The following is a 21,684-nucleotide window of genomic DNA, read 5'->3' on the forward strand; positions in this document are numbered from 1 at the left end:
GCCATCGTTGTCCAGCCTTCTTCCATGTGTGTCGTTCCTGTCCACCTGAAGTGTGACAACTGCTTAAGAGAACGGACGCGGTTAGTAAGAAGGACATGTCTGATGTAAACCGTTACCCTGAGAAAATCTGAAGTTTCTCTTTTCAGTTGCACATGAGTTTTTGGTCTGGCTACAGAGTTAAATGACTATTATTGAAATGTTGGGGAATAACTAAATTTTTTAATGGGTCATCAAATTCAGCAATAATATAAAGGCACTGTCAATTGGGATAAACATAGTTGAGTTCAGAACAGATCCTGAAAGGTTTGTTTTATTCTGTTTTTTTTTTTTTTTTAATGCCATTCCCTTAAAGCATTTCCCCTACTTCTAAAAGCCTGGACTTTGAGAAAAACTAAGCATGTGCCAAAGCATATTCTTTAGCAGACTGTTCCTAAGGAATCTAATGTGTATTCTATAATAATTGGAGAGATTTAAAGCATATGTTGTCAAGTTAAAGGCTCAGAAATTTTATATATTTCAAAAGTTATTGAACTCATGGTTCTGAACCCTTCTGTATCACATTGTATTCCACTAGACCTGTTACACTAAACCCTTTTTGGGGGAAACAGTCCTGGATCCAATTAGAACTTGTGTAGGACATTTTTAATTGCAAATCTTAGGTGCCTATTAAGAAAACTTTTTGAAAAAGATTTTTTAAAGTCTAGTATAACTCAAAACTTCAGGGATAGATTTGGGTAGGCTGAAAAATAGCTGCATCTAGGACATTGTTTCTCTCCATCTCTTAGCCCTGTTTGCCTTTAGGGGATGCTTCATTCTTAGGAAAGCTCATTCCACTTGGGAGCAAAACTGGCCATCAGCACCTCCAAGTTGCACTTTACTTGATTAGCGATTTCTGGGTGTGGGAGTGGGGTGGAGAGGCTCCTTCGCTAGTTCCTGGCCAACGAGGGAGATTTTGATTGGTCCGGCTTGGTCACATATTCCATTGTAGTTGGCACTGTGTGCGAGATCCTGGGATTGGCCACACCTGGTAACACACGGGCTCTGGAGCTACCTGAACCACGTGGACTCTCAATAACTTGAAGAAAATCAGTTTGTGATTTCAGAAGAAGGGGGCATGGAGTCTGGGAAGGAAAGGAGGTAGCCACAGCACCATTCTCAAGCTGCAGGGCACAGTATCTGTGTGTAGATGGGGGTAGGTGGGGCAGGGGATCAGGGAATGGTAGTTCCTGGTGAATTTTGTGTGTGATGAACACCCCGCAACCTTGGTTTGGCAGAGCAGTGTCTTCAGGACAGGAGCTCAGAGTGATAATAACTTTTAACACAGAAGCTCAGAAACCGCATCAGAAGTTCCTCTGTGCATATTAAGTGTGACGTGCAAGGCTTCATGGTTAACAAGCTTTTGCCCACAATCCTGTTTTGTGGGTTGAACTCAAGATGGGTGAAACACCTCTCCCAGCTCATGATCATGGCAGAATGGAGCTCTCCTTAGGATTAGCCTAGGTGTCAAGAGCAGGGTTAGTGCTTAAAATGAGCTCAGCCTGCAGGGCTCTAAAGGGGATGAAGCGGTTTTTTCTTTAAGTTAGTGCAGTTCACACATTGAATTTCACACCTCTGCATGCTGGAGCTATTAGGGCTGAGTCACATCAGCCAGGTAGGGAATGATAACACTGACTAGGAAAAACAAGGTCCCTCTGGCTTCAAAGAATTTTCTGGTATCAACTTTACTACCATCAGGCTCTCACAAGGAGGAAGGAAATGAGCAGAAAATGGAACGAAGGGGCCATAGCAGCCTGCAGAAATGAGGTCGCATCCTTAAGACAGGCACTCCTCAGAATGGAAAGAGGTCTAGATCCTGCCCTGTGCTCAGCGGACACTGAGGTGGTGACAGGATGCTTCCCAAGACCTGGACAACAGAGCCCACAAGATTAACAAGATCCTGTCCCAGGAACCAGCTAGGCTGTGGCTGCTAGGCTGTTGGGAGTCAGAGATGACTGGAAGACCCCTTGATCCTCCCCGAGGCAGAAGTTGCTTCTAGCTGCAAGAGTTCAGAGCTGTTGATTGCCTTCCTGTCCTAGGTTCTGGGCTTGGAACATCCACCTGCTGCTTGGATATGTAGAATAGGACAGGACAAAGATATTGATGGGTAGGAAGACACAGTGCTGAAAAAATAGGTGCATGAACTGTCCACAGCCTTAAGATCATAGTGAAAGGCAAAATCCAGAGTCCTGGCCTGTGCTTCCTTAGGTAACTGCAGGAGGGCTCAGGTTCTCAGTTTCTACACATGTGGATCAGCTGGATTGTCCCGCATCTCATACTTGGAGGACATCATCTCTAACATTCCATGGTTCTGAAACATCCTCTCTAATACCACCTTGTCTCTGGTGAAGGACATTCCTCACAGCAGGATATGGAAATAAGAACAGGTGACTTTGGGAACCCACAGCCCTACCCCTCGGGGAAACGATTACACACACATACACACACACACACACACACACACACACACACACAGCTGACAAAGAAAGGACAGTGGCTTCCAGTGTACAGAAGACATTTTAATACATACAGGCACACTGACGGTACATATGCTACAGCTCAACAGAAGCACAGATTTCCCAGCAAAGGGCTACCCATTCACAACAGCACAGTTTGTAAACTGGGTTTGGATTTTTAACTGTTAAATATCAGACACGCTGAGACTGTAAGAAATGGTGATCACAGGCAGAGTCTCCAGGGATTTGTGTCAGAATGCAGGGACAACTGGATACTAAAACAATTCACTCTTTTTCATGCCTTTTCATTGAGCCCTTGAAGAATTATAAGCCTTAGCATTACTGCGTTAGCCAAAAGCAGCAGCACTGGCCCCTGCTAGCTGTGTGACCCACTCTTTCTCCCTAGTTATTTATTCATCCATCCAGGCTAGAAAAGCTATGATGATATAAAGTCTAGTTGTTTCTGGTTAAAACTTAACTATCAGAAGCAGACTAATTGCCAATTAATTAAATTACCCTCATTAACAGAGCAATGTTCTGTGTTCTTTGACATTGATTTCTGCCCTAGCAGTGCCCTCAGGTAAGACCAGTGCGGCCCTTGGGGAATGAGCCATTAGCAAAGCACTTCCTTCCATGGGGTTCAGGTCAAGGACAGGGTCACAGAGCAGCTCCCCCACCCACGTGGGGTCCCTGTGCTTGCGCTGGGGGGGGCGGGCCCCTCTGGAATGCCAGTGTGTTAGAACCAGGTGCTCCTGGGCTTGCAAACCTGCTCAGACTTTTCAGACGTCCCACACAGGTAAGGGAGCTGTGAGGGAAAATGAGATGCCAGAAATGCCGGACAAAAGGATTTAAGAGTCACCCTATTTTTTGTAATTTTTTCTAAAAATTCTTAGCCCTGAGCCTTGGCAGTCATAAACCTAGATATGTTTCACCCAGTAGGGTAGTCAGTTTTAGCCCAGGTTATGGAATGAAACCCAAGGATCTGATTTCAACAACTGGCAGTCATGGTAAGGACTTACTGAAGTCTCTCAGTCGTGTCTGACTCTACGTGACCCCAGGGACTATAGCCTGTCAGGCTCCTCTGTCCATGGGATTTTCCAGTCAAGATTACTGGAGTGGATTGCCATTTCCTTCTCCAGGGGATCTTCCCGACTCAGGAATTGAACCCGGGTCTCCCGCACTGCAGGCAGATGCTTTACCATCTGAGCTGGCAGGGAAGCCCCGGTAAGGACTTAGGAATCCTTTTATATTTGGGGAAACTTTTGTCCTAGCACTCAAAATATCCAGTGGAGTTCCTTGGGATCAGTTGTTCTACACTGATAGATCCAATGCCTTTTATTTTCCAACTTGAACTACCTTGTGGCTCTGTAACCTGATGAGGACTGGAAATCTTATCTTAACCTCTCTCAGGCTGTGCCCTCTAGTCATTGGATCCAAGGTTCCTGAAAGCCCACAAAGGTGCTGCAGACACAGAAGAAGGTCACTGGAAGTAAAAACTAGATATTCACCCTACAGACATACCTAGTTGTATTGCGTTCCTATCCCATTATTAACTGAGTAGACATTAAATGGCATAAATGATTAACTCTCATCCCAATGGAGACCCTGCTAATCCCACTGCCCTTGGGTGAATCCTTCCAAAAGTCTCTCCACTGGGATGATAATAGACAAGGTCAGAGAAAGAGGGGGAACCAGGTGACTGGAGAGATGAGTCCACGCACATCAGGGCTTGACTCCAAACAAACGAAAGATGGAAGTTGGTAAACATGCACGTGCCCCCTGACACTCCTGATTACCAACGAGAAGCAGAATCTGGTCACCTCCTTACAGATTTGGTCAACCCCCTCCCCACCTTGGGAAACTGAGCCATAATTTCTATATGGGAGAAAAACTAGCACAGACAGATCATGTGGGGGAAATGTAGAGAAAAGGAATCAAACAGAACACAGGATCTGGCCTTTAATTCTAAACAGAAATGTGGTTACTCTTAGAGCAGAGAGGCACTGTGTAGGTTTTCAAGGCCAGAAGTTCTTAACCATCATTGTTGAGTTTACAGTTCAGCATGGCTTTTCTTCTCATGTTGAGTTGCCCAGAGTGACCTCCCTTCTGGAAAAGTCCTATGTACCAGTGTCTGTTACTTCTGTTTGTTTCCACCTGTCTGGTCTCCCCTATTGACAACTTACTGCCGCCTTGATGAGCCCCATTCGCTCCATAAGGAAGGACAAGGTTTTGATGATCTGAATGGCTAAGAGTTACAACAGTCCCCCACCAAAAAACAGTTGCCAAAACACAGTTCTTCTGCAAAGATCTTCTGTGTATCTGGAGAGTAGAGTTACATCTTAACTTAGGCAAGTTAAACTTTGCATTTGGCAGATAAAATATTGTAGATAGGCGATTCGGCCTGCCATTCTTTGCAGTAAACACAAGTAGGTATTGCTGTTCCCTTATTCAGTTTCCATGACCTTAGACCTCGCAGATGTGTGGGCATTCCACAGTTTGAAGTGTGAGTCTAGGCTACCAAGCCAATCTGTTCAATATTTTAGTGCATCTGGTATTAGCTTAAAATGAGACCCAAAAAAGTGAATCAAAGATGACTCGCTTTATTAGTGAAGGGCCTGAATGATATTGGGCTTCTCTAAGAAAACATACTCACCATATGTTAATGTATATTAAAGGGATTTTTCAAGGGTAAATTTTACTGTCTTCCAAATTCACCTCACATTCTAACTTAGACTATAACTCCCGTGTAAGATACAACGTCAGTGTACTATAAGTTGGATGTGTTTTCAATGTGACAATGTTCTTTCTAATCCTGTCTGGACCCAGGTCTCTGATAGTCTTAAGAGGTAAACAGTTCTCAAGGAACATGCTTCTAGAAGAAGGCCAGTGGTGTGCTAAATATTTCAGAACTGGCTTGCTGGGAGGGGGGAAAAAAGCCCTATTTGTAGCATCTGCCAGTTTCCATGGTATAAATATTTCCACCATCACCAATTTCAATTTCTCAATGTCACATCACCGAACAGGGTGTTGGGGCATTTATGCCTCGCAGCTCTTACTAGCTGATACAAGCTGGTATAGTGTTCAAGTCCAGCACACCACTGGAGGGCCCTCACCAGTATGTGTTACGTCTTACCTGGTCCCACTCAATTCTTCCTGAATGCTTTCCTTACTCCTATTCAGTTGGGTTTGAGGATCCTGGCTGCCTTATGAAGTTTTCTAGCTCTCAAGGGCTTCACTCCATCAGCCACCGAAGTCCATTTGTCACAGTGTAATGAGGAGTGGAAAAATAAATCTACATCCAAATATTCCTTTTAAAGTAAAAATAGAGGCTATTAAGAGTAACAGGATGGTGGCAGTAAAAAGGCAGCGTAGAGCTCATCTAGTATTAACTTCTCATTTTAGATGAACAAACTGAAGCAGAGAAAGGGATTAAGTGACTTGCTCAAGGTCACACAGTTATTTGTGAAACTAGTTCCCAGGAACCTAGGGACTCTTCCCTGCGTCATGCTGCCTCCTTCCCAAGGCATCATTCACATTTTCTAAGGTGTGTGAGGTGTGGAGAGGTGAGAATTATTGTCAGCTCTTCCTGACGTGGAAATGTCCCAAGAAGATGGTGAGGACTTCACAGGTTGCTATTCTGACCATCCTCTCCTTTTGGGTCTTTGGTTTGTTCCAAGGCTTGATTTGCTTGTCTTTTATGAAAGTCCCTTTTGACTCTTAAAAGGAAAATATAAAGTAGGTTTATTCACTGAAGTGAGAGGTAAAAGATTTAAACTTTTGAAATGATAGCATGAAGCCAAACAATTTATAAAGAAGCATGAATTGGGTAACCTTCTTAAAAATATCATTGATTTTAAATGTTGAAGTTCCCATTCTTCTGCCTGCCCCATCAACAGAGAGTTCATGCTAAGCTAATTTACCTATTATAATTTTTGAAATCTCTTACAAGAAAAAAGATTTATGAAATTTCTAGATTTTCTATTATGGGTATGCATCATTTTTGTAATTAGAATAAAAAAATGTTTAAAAATATATCAAGACATTGCAAGTCAAATCTGACTGAAACAGTCCATCATTTGCTGAGCTGCTGTTCTTCCAGGAGTTACTTACTTTTCTCTGTTGAAAATTATGAACTCCTTTTGGACAGATTCAAGGTGCTCTTGAAGAAGGCATGTCTTCTGGGTGAACATTGGGGAAAAAAATAGAGACATAGTTAGCAGACGAATGGAGAGTCTCAAATAGCCAATAACTTACTGAGTGTCTGTTTAACTGAGTGGCCCAAATCGATTAAGACCAATGTGTCCTCAAAATAGATGCTTTCTGAAAATTTGTAGCCAGAGTGAGACCACAATCAGATTAACAGAGGAGCAAATAGGAAAGAAAGAGAATAAAGTACAGCAACTCTCTGCTCCCCACAGTGAGGCAGCAAGGATGAGAAGACCTGGGTTACGGTTTATGAGCTTGATGTCTTTCAGCCATTTAGCACAAGAAACCATGGCTTCAAGACAGGTGGGTTCAAGTCTGTAATAAAATCCTTCCAAAAAACTTCTGATGAAAAATGTTCTCAAAAGAAAAAATATTCTTGTTTTTAAATCTAAGAATTAGAAAATACTAAGTCCTCAAGTACTGGAGGTTTTTTTTCTTTCCTGAACAAATATTTAATTGTTAGAAGAATAAACTATTAAAAGGAGAGTAGCTCACATATATGCATTAATATATGATATTTGTTTTTCCCTTTCTGACTTGCTTCACTCTGTTTGACAGTCTCTAGGTCCATCCATGTCTCTACAAATGACCCAGTTTCATTCTTTTTTATGACTGAGTAATATTCCATTGTATATATGCACAACATCTTCAATCTATCCATTCATACAGCACAAACTAGCAACACTGTAAATCAACTATACCCTAATAAAAATAAATAAATTAAATGCTTTCAAAAAAAAAAAAGGAGAGGAAATTTCAGAGAAGTGGCAAAGGAAGCAAAACAAAGGAGAGAAAGAAGACTCTGTTATACCTCTCTCTCATCCTCAAACTGGGGGATTTGAGACCCTGAGGGTTTCCAGTATCAGTCATAGGGAATCCCTGTGATCTGATAGAGCTCCTTAGAGCAAGATTTTGGAAAAAAAAATATTTTAACATTAAAATATTATATCAAAGTATATAAATAAATATTTAACATATTTATATAATACTTTATATATTTTATATACATACATGTTTATACATTTATGTTACATTTTACAGACAATATATTATAATATAAACATAAGTAAATATATAAACTAAAGTTATACAAATTTAACATTTAAAATGTTAACATTTTAAAATATTTTAACATTAAAAATCAATATTATAATCAAATAAAATGCAGACATTCACTTGTTTTTTTCTCTGTCATATATCTCTGCTTTATTTTTAAAAAGATGTAAAATGCACACTCAGAGATGAATTTGTGATACAGCACTGCAGAAGTCATGAGTCCCAACCCTGCCCCTAAGGGCTCATGTGAAACGTTCTCTTTCCTCTGCTTTAACTGGAAAAATTAAGAAGGGCAGCTACATGGACAAGTCCAAAGGATAAACAAGAAACAGTATGAGGGAAAGGAGTGGGGAGCAATCAGAATGGAGGAATGAATGGGTCTTAGGTGATTGAGAAGAAAACTACTGGTTAAAAATCTTGGGATGAGATGAGCAAACAATGATTAGACTAGCATAAGTACAAATGGCATCAGAAATATCTGAAGGGTTTAGAGCAGGTGGAAGTCTCAGGAGGCAGAAAAAGAGGATTTAGGTCATTAGCTTCCACGGCAGACAGACTGATGTGCATCAGTCTTTTTGCTTCTTTACTTTAAAGAGGTTGGTGAGCAGAGAGGGTCAGTGGAGAGCATCCATGAAGCAAAGAAACAACAGAGTGTCTCCCATGAGCATGAACAGAGGCATATACCACGAGCCACGGAAAAGAACGAAGCGAGAAGTCAGGAAGCAGAGTGGAAAAGGAAAACATAACAACAGCCAACTTTTTTTCTTTTTTTTTTTAGGGTTAGCAATTTTAATTATTTGTTTCTTTTTAAAAAATTTTATTTTATATTGGACTATAATTGATTTACCATGTGTTAGTTTCAGGTATATGACAAAGTGATTCAGTTATACATGTATATATATAGCTATTCTTTTTTCAAACTCTTTTCCCATTTAGGTTATTACAGAATATTGAGCAGAGTTCCCTGTGCTATACAGTAGATGCTTGTTAGTTATCTATTTTAAATATAGTAGTGTGTACATGTCAGTCCTAAACTCCCAGTTTATCCCTCTCCCATCCCCTTACCTTTCCCCTTTGATAACCATAAGTTCGTTTTCTAAGTCTGTGAGTCTATCTCTGTTTTGTAAATAAGTTCATTTGTATCATTTTTTTTTAGATTCCACATATGAGTGGTATTATTTGATATTTATTCTGCTCTGTCTGACTCACTTCACTTAGTGTGATAATCTCCAGGTCCATCCATGTTGCTGCAAATGGCATTACTTCATTCTTTTTAATGGCTGAGTAATATTCCATTGTATACATGCACCACATCTGCTTTAACAGTGGCTACCATTTTGGCAGACATGTGCTAATTGACTCAGAACAGTCTAGGAAGTAGGTACTAATACCAAAACTCCATTTTATAAATGCTGAAACTGAGACACAGGGAGAAAAGGAAAACAAGAGCGCTTTTACACTAATCAGACTAATTCTACAACTGTAGGTTGTAACCTTGACTGCAAACCCGAATCACCCAAATAACTTTTAAAAATTCCAATGCCCTGCCACACCCTGAGATTCAGATGAATGATGGTAATGTAGTGAGCTGCTAAGATGGGTCCTCACATTTTAAGACCCTTGAGTAGAAATCAAGTGCTACTCTGAGGTTCATCATCTTTCTGATCTGTCTGTGGGGGAAGACTGCTCGTTGTTTTGAAGCACAATCCTTTTTGTTTTCAAACTGATGCTGTAACATTAGGAGAAACTACAGCCAAATGGTGGCACAGGTAGCTCCAAACTGCCACCCCTCAGCAGAAAAAAAAAAGCAGAAACTGTCAGGGCCCACACTGTCAAAACTCCGGAAAGCAATCAAAGGTTTACAGAGACCAAATGCCAAATCGAGAAAAAAGCAACTTAAAAATGGTCCTGCTGTTTAAGGAAATCTCTATCAAAATGTTAGCTGAACACAAGCCCAAATAAGAAAGACTGCAGTGACGATGCATGACAAGGGATAGTCTTTGCAAAAACAGTTTGTAAAAGTCACTCAGAAGTACAAGGGTAGCCTTCAACAATCAAATACCAGCAAATCCTAGAGGAGGGAGGAGAGAGTTCGATTTCTGGAGTTACCACACCCTAATTTTCAAATGTCATTTTTTGACAATAAGTCACAACGTATAAAAAGAAACAGGTAAGTATGACCCACTTGAAGAAGCCAAATAAACTGACATAAGTCATCCCTGAGGAAGCCCAAATACTGGACTGACTTGACAGACTTTAAAACAACACCGTTAAATATGCTTGGGCTTCCCAGGTGCGCTGGTGGTAAAGAATCTGCCTGCCAATGCGGGAGATGGAAGACACGTGGGATTGATCCCGGGGTTGGGAAGACCCACTGGAGTAGGAAATGGCAAGCCACTTCAGAATTCTTTCCCAGAAAATCCCATGGACAGAGGAGCCTGGCAGGCTACCGTCCATGGGGCTGCAAAGAGCTAGACACGACTGAATGACTGAGCTCGTAAATATGTTCAAAGAGTCTAAGGAAACCACATGTTAGGCTACAAGACAGATCTCAATACATTTAAAAAGATAAACATCATACACAATTTTCCCTAGCCACAATGAACTGAAGCTAGAAATCAATAATAGAAGGAAAACTGAAAAATCCACAAATATGTGGAAATTAAACAACACATTCTTAAGCAACCTGTGTGTCAAAAAATAAACCACAAGAAGAATTAGGAGATACTTTGAGATGAATGAAAACAAAAGTACAACATACCAAAAAGTATGGGATGCAGAAGAAATAAATCAACAACTTTATACCTTGAGGAACTAGAAAAAGAAGAGAAAAGTAAACACAAAGCAGAAAGATGGAAACAATAAAGATTAGAACAGAGATAAATGAAACGGAATAGAAAGACAATAGAATCAATGACATCGAAAACTGGTTCTTTGAAAAGATATCAAAACTGAGAAATGTTTAGTCACAATGATAAAAAAAGGGAAAAAAATGCACATAACTAAAATCATAAATGAAAGTGGAGACATTACTTCCAACCTTAAAGAAATAAGAATACTGTGAATAACTGTACACCTACAAATTAGAACATCTAGATGAAATGGACAAATTCTTAGAAACACAAATTACCTAATCTGACTCAAGAAGAAATAAGATCTCAGCAGATATTTCACAAAAGTAATCTACAAGTGAGAATAATCAAAAACTTTACAACAAAGAAAAGTCCAAAACCAGATGGTTTCAAAGGTAAATTCTAAATACTTAAGAATTAAGACCAATCATTCTCAAATTCTTCCAAAAATACAAGAAGAGGAAAGGTTTTCTAACTTATTCTATGAGGCCAGCATCACTCTGATACAAAAATAAAGACATTATTATGGAAAAAAATGACAAACTAATATCCCCTGTGAACATAGATGCAAAATCTTAAGCAAAATACAGCAAATAGTCCAATAGCATATTTAAAAATTACACATTGTGACCAAGTATGATTTATTGCTGGAGGGCAAAAATGGTTTAACATAAAAAATGCAGTCAATGTAATACTTCACAGTAATTGAAGACACACAAACACACACACACACACACACACACACACACACACACACACACACGATGTCTCAACTGACCCAGAAAAGGCATTTAAAAAAATCAAAACCCTTCATGATAAAAACACTCAGAAAACAAGGAATAGAACCGAACTTCCTCACCATGAGTAAAGGCATTGACAAAAACCCCACAGATAGCATAATACTCAGTGGTAAAAGGCTAAAGTCTTTCCTCTTAAGATCAGAAAAAGAACAAAGATACCTGCCTTCACTATTGCTAGTCAACATTGTATTGGAACTTCTAACCGGAGCAACCAGACAGGAAAAAACAATAAAGGAATCCAAACTGGAAAGGAAGAACTAAAAGTATCTCAATATACAGATGACATAATCCTATATATTAACATAGAAAACTACAGAGAATCCATCAAGAAACTATTAGAGCTCATAAATGATTTTAGTTGAAGTGTACAAATTAATACCGAAAAATCACTTGTGTTTCTACACACCAGTAATTAATCATCTAGGAAGAAATTAAGAAAAAATTCTATGTCTCCAAAAGCATAAAAGACCTAGAAATAAGTTTAACCAAGGCGGTGAAAGATTTATACTCTGATAAGTACAAACATTGCTGAAACAAAGAAAGACCAGTGGTTTGGGGAGTATTGAAAAATTTTGGATAGACAGTGGTAGTGGGTACACAACATTGCAAATGCACTTAATAAATTGTACACTTAATAGTTAAAACGGAAAATTATGTTATACATGTTTTACCATAATAAAAAGGTTATAAACAAGACAAGCAAAAAGACTGTAAAGAGAATGCAAACTTTGATTAACAATGTAAAGGCCTTTCTTTATCATGAGCAAAGCCACCTCTTAGCAAATGATTCTGAGATTGACATGATACTTGGGAAAAAGAAGAAATTGCTTTTCTTCTCATTGGCGTTAGGAAATGTCAGACGTTCTGTACTGTGGGTGAGTGGCTCATGGCCTTTCCCATGGGAGATGTGGGAGTTTGCCCCTGCGACCTGGTGGCTGGGCACAGGTTAGGTCTAGGACAAGAGGGGATCACAGGAAGATGTCCTGTGGATGGAGCTTGACCTTGTAATTCTAAGAACAGCAATGACCAGTCTTCACGGGTTCAGTTTTGTCCTTTTAATGTGTTGATCAAACACTGGTTGAGCCTCTACTATATTTCATGCACTCCTGGGGTACCATGAAGACAATGTGGGTAAGACTGACACCTGGTCTTTGCACAGGAGAAGCCTTATTTTAGTGGGACAGAAAAAGACACACAAATAAGCATAAATAAAATATTTATAAACTATGGGTTCAATCCATGGGTTGGGAAGATCCGGTGGAGGAGGGCATGGCAACCCACTCCAGTATTCTTGCCTGGAGAATCCCATGGACAGAGGAGTCTGGCCTCCTCCTCCCCAGAGGAGTCCATGTGGTTGCAAGAGTCAGACACAACTGAGCGACTAAGCATATAAGCACAAGGTCACAAAGGAGGTAAAAACAGGGGCTGAGAAAGAGGGCACCTCACCTTTGATTAGGAGGCATTTGGGATATAAACAGGGGAGCCAGCCCCCTAAGTGAAGGTCCAAGAGGAGAACATTCCAGAAAATGGAAGAGCAAGGGCCAGACACTAGCAGGGCCTATGTATCTTGACGGTTTTCAGTGAGGTCAAGAATGGCATAGTACAAGGATGGGGAGGAGGGTAGACAGATCATACAGAGCAGGGAAGGCATGGCAAGAAGTTACTCATAAATTGCTGTTATCTCTAAAACTTGAAAAAACTTATAATTAAGGTGATGTCTTGTTCTTGGCTACATTTGGAGGTCTGTTAACAGAGGAGCCTACATAGGCAGCTCTCTGGGGGAAAAGGGAGGAACTAGCCAGGAGAAGCCAGTTGGTTATGATATGAAGAGCAACAGATCATTAGGAGGAAGGTGGGTAAAGTGAAAAGCAACAAGCAAGATGGGTTTGTGGTACAGCGAAGCATTCCTTGGAGAGCCCTAGAAAACACTTAAAGATGGGAATCCGCTCAGAGGCCAATTCTGCAGACAAACAGGATGTGGACTTTGGTTAATTGACCATTAAAGGGTACAGTATGCCCTGAGGACTAGAGAATTTAGGAACATTGAGAATAGTTGCTTGTTTGCAGAGCCATTTTAACCACAAGATTATGCAATCTCTGAGAACAGGGATGTCAGTGAATGCAGGAATTATATCTTACTCATATCTCTTTCCAGTGTCTAGCACAGAATGCGGCAGATAATAGGGATTCAATAAAAATAGCCTAAGCAAATGGATACAGAGGGATGGAAGAATGGATGACCATTAGTTGAGTGTGTAGGGAGATGGATGGATGATTGAGTGGATGAATAGACGATCATTGTTATTGTTTAGTCAGTAAATTCTGTCTGACTCTTTGGCGACCCTGCAGACTATAGCCCACCAGGCTCCTCTGTCCATGGGATTTCCAGGCAAAAGTACTGGAGTGGGTTGTCATTTCTTTTTACAAAGGATCTTCCCATTGGCAGGTGGATTCTTTACCACTGAGCCACCAGGGAAGCCCATGGGTGATCAGAGGCAAGGTGAATATTTAATGCTTCACCGTCATTATTATACACAAAACCTTACTGTGTAAAATCCTACTGAGCCCCTGTAAGTTACTTTTCTGAAATCTGACCTCTAAACTCTGACATAGTATAATGTAGTTAGTTATAAAATTAATTTGATTCAGCCTGAAATCCAGCAATAATGCTCAACCATATAATTCCATCTTTTCTGTGGCTGGATACCCCCTACTTCTGCTAGCCCTGACATCAGGAGATTCTGCTTCTACCAAAGACCAGATACGCCCCACTAGAATTGGCTGCTCCCAGTGATCCCTCAAAAGAATGGGGCCCAAAACAGCTGGGACACAGCTTAGTGACTAAACAACATTTTCCATCATTTTAAGGATAGTAACCTGACCTACGGAGAAGGCAATGGCACCCCACTCCAGTACTCTTGCCTGGAAAATCCCATGGATGGAGAAGCCTGGTGGACTGCAGTCCATGGGGTCGCTAAGAGTCGGACACGTCCGAAGCGACTTAGCAGCAGCAGCAGAATCTGACCTAGGCTTCGCCAATTAGATTCCCTTCCAGGAGATGGCAAAATTTGAATTGAGAGTTATGAGAAGGCACTAAGGGAATCAAGTTAATTGCAGAGGCGCAGAGGCCTGGCTAGGACATTCAGACGTAAAAGATTGCTACTGGGATGCCCAGGGCTTCCCTTTCAGAAGCTGGGGTGTTCAGCTCCTTCTCACAGTCACGAAGCTGCCAGTTCCTGCGGGAAGCTCACCCACCGGAAGCTCTCCAACTAACGGCAGTCGTGAAGATTCCCGCGCCCCTGAGGGTGAGGGGGCTGCTCACCTGAGAGGAATCGCATTTCCTCATCTCCTTCTCCTTCTTGGCCAGACGCTTCTTTTTCTTGTGAAGAGGCTTGGACTCCAAAATCATTTCTTCCAGTTCAAAGGTGGGGTCACAATTCAGCCTGCCTTTCTGCAAGGGAAGACAGGTTGACTGATTCCTTGCTTTTCTGTATCATTCTACAAATAGACCAGACTGGATAAGGAGATTATAATTCAGTCCTGCAGGAACAGTCCAAGAATAACCAGCTGGGATTTCCACTCAAAGTTTTAGTTATCGCCAGTCTTCTTTTTCATGTTCTTTTTGTATTTTGTTTATTTTTCTAAACTCCCAAGGAGCCTTCCAAGAGTTAGAAAGAAAATTCTATTATAATTATTTTTCTAAAGTTTGCCTTCTGGGGCTATGTTTCTCAAAGTAGGTTCAGTGGTGCATCAGAATGACCCTAAGTTGATTCCTAGTTCCCCAACCAGACTTTCAGAATCAGTGTTTCTGAACACCAGGCCAGGAAATTGCATGTGTAACAAGCTCCCCAGATGATTTAGATTCACAATTAAATCAGGGAAGCACACACACAGGTCTCTGAAGGCAGCGCTGATGGGGTGGTGCGTGAAAGAGTAGAAAGGTGCCTAGATCTCCAAGGCTGTAAGTGTCAGCCAAGAGTGCAAGCTGTCCCTGCTGGACCCCGAGGAGCGGCCAGGTAGGACCCCACCTCCTGTTGCTCCAGAAGGTAGCATTCCCCCATCCCAGAATTCCTCCCCATTGCCTTCTGGTGCCTCTTGCTTTGTACCCTAGCCACCCACCTGCTGTCTGTACGTGAAGGATCACACCCCCACATGCCCATTGCAGGTGTCTGGCCTGGGCTTAAGAACAGAAAACTCGAATTGTTTCTGTGGGCTCCCTTAAGAGATGATTATTCTGCCAATCTGCTTACAACCGAGTGTGTAGAATCAGGCTGTGGGGAGAGAGGGGTTAGAGGTCTCACTTGGCTCCTTGGCTGGAGCTCAGTAGACTGCAGGAAGCCACAGATGTTTTTTGGCTAGGTACATCTGGTGGGACTTATTTCCCTTTGCTGATTAGTCATTGAGAATATGGTTCCCAGTGTAGAACCACCAGTGAAAGTGAAGTCGCTCAGTCGTGTAAGACTCTTTGTGACCCCATGGACTGTAGCCTACCAGCCTCCTCTGTCCATGAGATTTTTCCAGGCAAGGGTACTGAAGTGGGTTGCCGTTTTCTTCTCCAGGGGACTTCCCAACCCAGGGATCGAACTTGGGTCTCCTGCACTGCAGGCAGAAGCGTTACCATCTGAGTCACCAGGCAAGTCCGAACTACCAGAGGACGAGGAATGAATGGTAAAAACAAACATCTAACCCAAACAGCTTTCGATCCTCTGACTCACAGAACTCCTTGGATACACATTCCTACATCTTTGGAATCAGAGAGAATGTTTTAAATCGGCAGATTCCTGGAAAAGACGATTGGTGGGATTAGGACTCGTTTCCACTAAAAAGTAAGCCACAAAAAAGTAGTTAGGAGCTAGAACCCCCAACACTGACCTAGCCTGGAATCCTAGCTTAGCCACCTGCTAGCTATGCGACCTTCGTCGGCCACCTTACCCTGCGTGTGCCTTGTTTTTCTCATCTGTAAAACAGGAACGTTGACTGTCTTACAACACTGCTGTGGTTATCTGATGAGACCAGGTATATGTCTGGCACACAGAAGAACATGCAATGAATGAGAGTTATTAAGGGTTTATTAGGATTGACTCACGTTAGGAACAAATCCTGGAATGAGCCTCTTCTGCAGAACTGCATCCCAGTTCATATCATTCAGATATGGGAAGTTTTGAATATCGGACAAATGGGAAAATCGGTGGTCCGGATTCAGTTCAAGTAGCTGCCAATGGAATACAAACACCAAGATCATGAACAAGGTCACTTGGGGAGCAAAAAAATCATAAAGATTCCCTATAAATATTTTCAGGAATAGGATTGACGGAAACAAGCAGTGTTTTCCTTCCTTAGTCCTATAAACAAATAATATAGACAATAATGAATTTTCAGAATGAAATGTAAGTTGGTCATGTGGTGAGTGAAAACAGCTTGTCCTCCTGAGTCAAACATGTTTGATTCCTGATTCCGTAACTGATTAATGATGCACAAGTTTGTTCTCTAAACCTCAATTTACCCATCTGTAAAAAAGGGATAATAACCTATTTCATTAGGTTTAGCTATGACTAAACATGGCTATGTTCAAATAAGGCTATGTTTAAAGTGACTAAGAAATCTGTTCTTCTTGAGTGGAAGAATGTACATTGGATTTAACACATGAAATTCATTTCACACTAAAAGTTTTAGCAATGTTTACAACTAATCAATATATGCTGGGACTGATACAGATAAGATATCATTAAGATTGCTGCAACAGTTCTGGGTTTTGTGAACTGAAATTAAAGATTTTGTTTCCTTACTCGAACCACCCTAGAACCAATATCATTATAGTCCTGTGGTTCGGATGGGAAGGAGCAATTCCTCTTGAGAATGGACCTGAAGGTGATCACTGTGGGTCATCAGGGTGCAATTCTGGGGTGATAAGGCTGTCTTGGAACTAAGGAAAATTTGCTTATGGAAAATGACCTCTGCCCCTATTCTTTATTTTTGGCATCGCCAACAGCAGTATCCCTATTGGAAAACAGAACACTTGACCCAGAGATGAGAGACATAGGTTTTGAAGTCTTAGTCCACAAAGCTCTTTTCCTTGACCAGCTACAACCTGTGACGTTTCCTCTTTTCAGAAAAAAGGCAAGTTCATCCTCTTGGGCTCCTCATTTTTCTTTTACATAATAACACATGATTGAGATTCTGCCTCCATTATCCTTAATCTTCCTGGTGAACATGGGTACGTTGAAATCTCTGATGAAAATCATTGGACCTCATTAGTTCAAATTCCAAATTTTACCACTTGTCAGGCTGTGTGTTAGGTGCTGAAGACACCATGGTGAACAAGTCAGATGTGGTCCTTCCCTCGTGCAGCTTGAGAGCGATGGTATTAACCCAAGAGTCACACATGCACAGTGTGTAATTTCAAATTGTGAAAACTATGATGAAGGAAAGTTCATGCTTGTGTGAGCTGACAACAGAGGGAGGCTCCCTGAAGAAGGGAGATTTGAGCTGAGATCTAAAGCTGTGTTTCTCAAACTATGCAGAAGGGCTAGATATTTCTCTTTGGTTTAATTTCCAACCCACTGAAACCAATATGTGGTGTTATTGTGTGTGGCTAGTACGGAACACTACACCATGTGCAACTGGTGATTTGAACTTGACATCACCACATAGGCTGGTGCCCTGTTCAGTGGGAGGAGTTCACTGACCATGCCGTTATCAGCAGTATCAAACTGCTATACAAGTTGTTTTTTTTTTTTAAACACTTCTCTGCATTTCTGTTTTGTTATGGACCCAGTGGGGAGTAATTAATGTACTTGGACCACTTAGTAAATCACATTGAGTAGTAATGATCTAAAGAAAGGAACTGGGGATGAGAGCAGTGTTCTAGGCAGGGAGACTAGCGCATGCAGAGGCCTGTGGTGAGAGCCTGGTGTATGAGGGTGAGGTCGGGGAGGGGAAGGAGAAGGGAAAAGGAAGCACAAAGCAGTTTGTGTGTCATCAAAAGGGGGACAAAAGTCCAAAATAAGACTTGGGGGGTAGTTAGAACCTTTCCACCATACAAATTATTTTGATCTTTATCCTAAGAACAGTAGGAAAACAATGACCTGTGCTTCGAATAGGTCCCTATGGGGCAGAGCGGAGAACAGAATGGAATGTATTTGAAAGTGTTCAGGGCAAACAAAACTTGATGGCAGTAGGACTGTGAAGAAGATAGGGGAGTGGGAGAGAAGTGTCAGGTTCAAAAGGTATTTAAAAGGTCAGATAACAGAACGCGGTGATGGACTGGATATGAGGATGATGAGTGATCTCTGGTTCTGCCTGTATAAGTGGGTGGATGTAGAGACCAGTGATGGAGCGAGGAAACACTGGAGAAAGTCCAGGAAATACAGGGTTCAAGAATTCCATCTGGGGCACACGGAATTTGAAATGTCTTTTGAGACATTCAAGAGGACATGTGCATTGCCTTATTAACGAAGCCAGGTATTTGAAATCTGTTAGCTGCAAAACCCACTCCAGAAATGTATATTATTATGACGGCCTCCAGTATCATAACCATTTTTTTGTTTTGATGTGGACTCTTTTTTTTTTTTTTCAAGTCTTCATTGAATTTGTTACAATATTGCTTTTGTTCTTTATGTTTTGGTTCTTTGGTGGTAAGGCATGTGAGATCTTAGTTCCCTGGTCAAAGCTTGAACTCCCAACCCCTGCATTGGAAGGCAAAGTCTTAACAACACTGGACATCCAGGGAAGTCCCTGTAACTTAAATTTCAAACCAGATTGCCTGCTTTTTATTACTTCCTTTTGTAATGCATTCATCCTTCTTACCTTTTTAAGAAGGGATACCATCTCCTGTGACCAGGCAGAAGGGTAAGTCACTAGTGCTGTCTCAAACATGTGTGCAATTTCCTTGCTGGAAGTACTGGAGCGAATATGATAAGGTCTCTTAAAAGAGAGAAGTGAGAGTCTTCATTTTTATAGGGTAAAAGGAAAAACATTGCTTTGTAAATGTTTCCAAGCTAAATTTTCAACCAATAAAATATCAACAGGATTTTCTAATCCCCTCCAGCTGATTGTTTTGTTACCATATGCAGCTGCAGTACATGGTTGCCACACTTCCTGCTTTTTAAAAAGATACAGAAAGACTACAGTTTCTCACGAAACCTCCGAGTTCTTAAAAGCTGGCAATCCCTCTGGGTAAAAGAAACTTTTCTGTGAGCTAAATCCGCCTCTGAGATGGCAATCTGGAGCTGTCTTATAAGGTTAACTTGGAGAGGATTTACCTAAAATACTGAACAGTGCGTAGTGTTAGTCACTCAGTCATGCCAGACTCTGCGACCCCGTGGACTATAGCCCGCCAGGCTCCTCTGTCCGTGGAATTCGCCAGGCAAGAACACTGGAGTGGGTTGTCATTCCCTTCTCCTGGGGATCATCCCAACCCAGGGATCAAACCTGGGTCTTCTGCATTGCAGGAGGGTTCTTTACCATCTGAGCCACCAGAGAAGCCCAGTGCTCAGTAAATAGAAGTTTTAAAAATTATTATTTAAGTGCTGATTATACAGAGATTGAGAGTTTTACCAGGTACACACCTCTTTTTACTTGCTTGAATCATAAGGACAAAGTTCAGGTTGGAAGGTTACACAGAAGACTTCAACCCCCGCTCCAAATGCAATGAGCCGCTAGTTCTGTGGAGCTGGGTGGAGAATTTTATGATGAGGCAAAACTATTTTTAGTTTCAAGAGAGCCAGACTCTGCTATAATTTTAACTTGGGGGAAAGAAGGAAAGAAATGAAAGGAAGTAATTTGTTAGTAATTTTCACAGATATCCACTAGAGGGCAGCCTTTACCAATGTTGATTTCTTTGTTCCATAAAGGATTTGCCCTGGGATTCTCTCTATGTAAAGCGAGCTACTTAAAGCTAGCTGCTGCTCCTGTTAAGTCGCTTCAGTCGTGTCCGACTCTGTGCGACCCTATAGAAGGCAGCCCACTAGGCTCCTCTGTCCCTGGGATTCTCCAGGCAGGAATACTGGAGTGGGTTGCCATTTCCTTCTCCAATGCATGCATGCATGCTAAGTCGCTGCAGTCGTGTCCGACTCTGTGCGACCCTATGGACAGCAGCCAACCAGGCTCCTCTATCCACAGGATTCTCTAGGCAAGAACACTGGAGTGGGTTGCCATTTCCATACCATATTCACATTTTTTGCCCTTGGGACCTAGCACCTAGTAAGTGCTCATTATATGTTTGTTGAATGAACAAAATTTTCACATTAGATTAACCAACAATAGGACGGTGACTATGGCTATGTACATTTATCCTGTGCCTGGTTCTTTCAAGGCACAGTGACCGTGGACTGATAAATTGGGAGAAATGAAAGAGTTTAATTTTTTCCTTGTTGATATCTGTAGTTGAGGTATATGAAGTATATGAAGGTCATATAATGTAATTAAATATTTGAGCTTTGAAGGCAAAAGGATTTGAGCGCTAAACTGAATCAATTTCCCTTTCGATGCCTTCTTCTGTAAAATGAACCACCTTAGAGGATTGTGGGGAAAATTAAATGACATGATACATGTAAAGTTCTCAATACAGTGACTGATATATATTAGACAAAATACAGGAGAGATATTATTATTGAAATAAAGGTAAAAAGAATGGTGGATATATTGAGTTGGACAAAAGGTTCATTCAGGTTTTTCCAAACAATCTCATAGAAAAACCTGAGTGAACCTTTTGGCCAACCCAATAAATGCAGATAACGAACGAATAGGAAGATCAATAAAGGTGATGTGGAGGAAGTCTTGGTCCCAAACATGCCATGTCAGCACCTGCTACCCAGGGAACCAGGAAGTGCTAGGTCTGACTCCCTAAAAGGGAGCTTAGCCAAACTTTATTCTTTTATGTGAGGTTTAAAAGCACCTGCCACATACTTTCCTCCCTCAAGACTGAATAAATGACCATTATCAATTCATCAGTTTCAGTAATGACAGAGTGGAAATAACCCTTGTAACTCAATACCAGAAAAAGAGTATACCTTATCAACATCATCGATGTTTACTGACTGTTTGCAAGCCAAGGGCACTGTGGGTCACTAGCTGTGATTCACTGCATGTTCACCATTAAGAGCTAGGGCAAGTTGACACACTCAAGCTTCTGGGGTTATATGTGTGTGTATATATATATTTTCTTTTTTAAAATTTTCTTCTTCAGTCCACTTATATTTCTAAACCTAATTCTGAGACATCTATATACACAAACTACTTTGATAAACTAATAAATTACCTGACAATGCTGTAAGCAAA

At 41.2% G+C, this 21,684-nt stretch overlaps 1 protein-coding gene across 3 annotated transcripts in view; it reads right to left on the minus strand.

Annotated features, from left to right (window-relative positions):
- The window catches only part of STK32A (serine/threonine kinase 32A), a 133,369-nt gene continuing 113,736 nt past the window's right edge, over positions 2,052-21,684 (minus strand). For 2 of the 3 annotated variants that reach the window (XM_018050188.1, XM_013965671.2), the window contains exons 9-13: positions 19,213-19,329; positions 16,493-16,618; positions 14,729-14,857; positions 6,603-6,670; positions 2,052-6,208 (exon numbers count right to left, since the gene is read on the minus strand). In XM_018050188.1, coding sequence (XP_017905677.1) covers positions 6,115-6,208; positions 6,603-6,670; positions 14,729-14,857; positions 16,493-16,618; positions 19,213-19,329 — 534 coding nt within the window. In that variant the 3' untranslated portion in view covers positions 2,052-6,114. The remainder of the gene's footprint in view (positions 6,209-6,602; positions 6,671-14,728; positions 14,858-16,492; positions 16,619-19,212; positions 19,330-21,684) is intronic. The other variant, XM_005683110.3, reaches the window with a different exon arrangement.

This window comes from Capra hircus, chromosome 7, assembly GCF_001704415.2.
Source record: "Capra hircus breed San Clemente chromosome 7, ASM170441v1, whole genome shotgun sequence".
NCBI lineage: Eukaryota > Metazoa > Chordata > Mammalia > Artiodactyla > Bovidae > Capra > Capra hircus.